Source organism: Egretta garzetta, unplaced genomic scaffold (assembly GCF_000687185.1).
Source record: "Egretta garzetta isolate BGI_Z169 unplaced genomic scaffold, ASM68718v1 scaffold12, whole genome shotgun sequence".
Classification (NCBI taxonomy): Eukaryota; Metazoa; Chordata; class Aves; order Pelecaniformes; family Ardeidae; genus Egretta; species Egretta garzetta.
In genome coordinates, this window is record NW_009258795.1 from 1,481,367 (window position 1) to 1,483,595 (window position 2,229).

The 2,229-nt window shown below is 42.7% G+C and overlaps 1 protein-coding gene across 1 annotated transcript in view; it reads right to left on the reverse strand.

The window, feature by feature from the left end:
• TTC37 (tetratricopeptide repeat domain 37) overlaps positions 1–2,229 on the reverse strand; it is a 48,925-nt gene that overhangs the window by 21,830 nt on the left and 24,866 nt on the right. The window contains exons 25-27 of the mRNA XM_035889317.1: positions 2,078–2,146; positions 1,055–1,129; positions 311–452 (exon numbers count right to left, since the gene is read on the reverse strand). Of these exons, the coding sequence (XP_035745210.1) occupies positions 311–452; positions 1,055–1,129; positions 2,078–2,146 (286 nt within the window). The remainder of the gene's footprint in view (positions 1–310; positions 453–1,054; positions 1,130–2,077; positions 2,147–2,229) is intronic.

The window sequence follows — 2,229 nt, forward strand, 5'->3', positions numbered from 1 at the left end:
CTGAAGGTTAGCGCAGTCAAACGGCGAGGTTATGGAGTTGCACAGCACCCAGGAGCAGGCTTCTGCCAAACATCACAGCACAGGGGCAGAGGAGCCAGCCTCTACCTGCACCTATGCATACAGACACAGCCAAAGGAAGTCTGATAGCAAACGCCTGATGACAAGCATGACAAGGCTCTAGTCCTTACTTTGAACCGTCTTTGAAACAAAATCTGCCGGAGTGAGTAGGAAGACAGAATGCACATCTATTTCATCTCTGTGTGATAATAAAAATCAGTGGACAGGTTAGTGAGGTATTTAAGTTACCCACCTGTATATTTGCTCAGGACCACCTGGGCTGCTGGAATAGCATTCATTTGAACAATGTTGTACAGATATAGTTCAGTGTTTCTGTTGCTTTTATCCTGTAGCGTTGAACACACCCAGTGGGCATAGCCTTTTGCTCCCTCAGTCTCAAAAAACAAACAAAAACCCCCAAATAGGAGTCATTAAAACTGCTCAAGCAACAGTGAAATAATTAAAGATTATAATAACAATTCTGTGGTTTAAGGCAGAGTCATGGCTAAAAATCTGCATCAGTGTTAAGCAGGAGAAGAAAACACCAAACTGAATTACTCCAACAGAGTTTTAACTTGTCCTTTGGGCAAAGAGAACTCCTACATTGATGGGGGGATGACAGACGAAAAAAGCTGTAAGAGAATGTAAAGTCCTCTACTTCTTAGAACTCAGGGTACTGGCAATATCATTGCTCTCTCCCAGAGTAGTTATAATTTATGCCATTGGTCGCTGCCAACTCTATGGAACATCAAGGATGTTTTTTCGTGACTTACGGAGCTGATTTCTTGGACCACTGGGACTAAAGCATTTACTAAAATAACTGCCGGCTATTCAGTTCCAGCAAGGGCCAGGAACAACACCACAGAAATCAGACAACCTCACCTGTAACGTGACCCTAACTGTCTCATCATTCAAGACATGCCTATTTTTTAAAAAATTACATCACCTAAGTAGAGAGATTAGATGTGCAGGAACTTCAGGACAATAAAACACTTACATGCATACCGAGTTCAGTGGTGTGCCTGAAGAGATCCATAGTATCGTAGCTGCCTATCTTCTCTGCAATAAGAGCCTGCAGGGAAGCAAGAGTTGCTGTGGTTAGGTACTTCAAAAACTATGACATTGACAAGAAATGCAGCACACGTTATGCCAGGCACATCTCAAGCATTTAACATGAAGACACTTTCTTTTCCTCATACTCTCCAAGAAACGTTGGGTTTAGGTATAAAATGAACACAATCAGAGGGAGTACAAGTAGCTTCCACTGTATCAGCACTTGAAACTTAAGTCTTCTGCTGCTACTTCACATTCTTCAGGACAAAGACTTTGTGCGTGTTAGGACAACTTAGAACAACATCTGACAGGAGCTGAATTTCGAACTGTGATGGTGCTAGTTCTTCCCTTGAATCCAGTTTCAATTAGGTATTATTAGCAGGTCAGCAGCATGGGATTATGAAGTGCAGCTATAGCGATCATAAAAGTATGAGTCACAAGTATTTCTGCTGTTCAGGGATGGCCTAGATACCAGTGGAAGCATATCCAACCCTCAGCAGTAGGGGGAGGAAGGGACCTCCCAAGAAGTAAAAACTGCTTTTATCCGAGGTACGTTATAGACTTACTCTTTCTAACAGCGGTGTTGCCGAGAAGACAGTTAAACAGTGAATGACCTAGAGGTATGGCTGAAGGTGAAATAACTACCACCTCATGAAGACAGTGCTCAATAAAAAGCCTCAGAGCACAAACAGTGATTGTTTTTTTAATAGCTAGTTTCTTACAGAACTCGCAACATCAGCCAGAAAAACATTATATAAAGATATCTGATGAATGTAGCTTCCATCACATCGCCACTCTGGAAACAAAGGGTCCTGTCCACCCTCAGGGGAAGTAGAAGCTCCCCTTACTTAAAACATTTCATTTTCAGGAACATGCTTAAGCGCCAATTATTAGGATGGAGTCCAAACCCTCTCTTTGACTAACAACTGGCTTTGGTGCACAGTATTATGATTTTTCATCATCTTACCTGCCCAATCCAACACAGTAAGTAGGAAGGCTCCAGAGACTGGGCTACCTTGAAGGCTTCATGAGCTTGCTGTAGAACCAAAGATAACAGTGCTATTGTACTCTCTGGCACGGTAACAGAGCACAGGTCTTTGCACGCAGTAGTATCGGAAG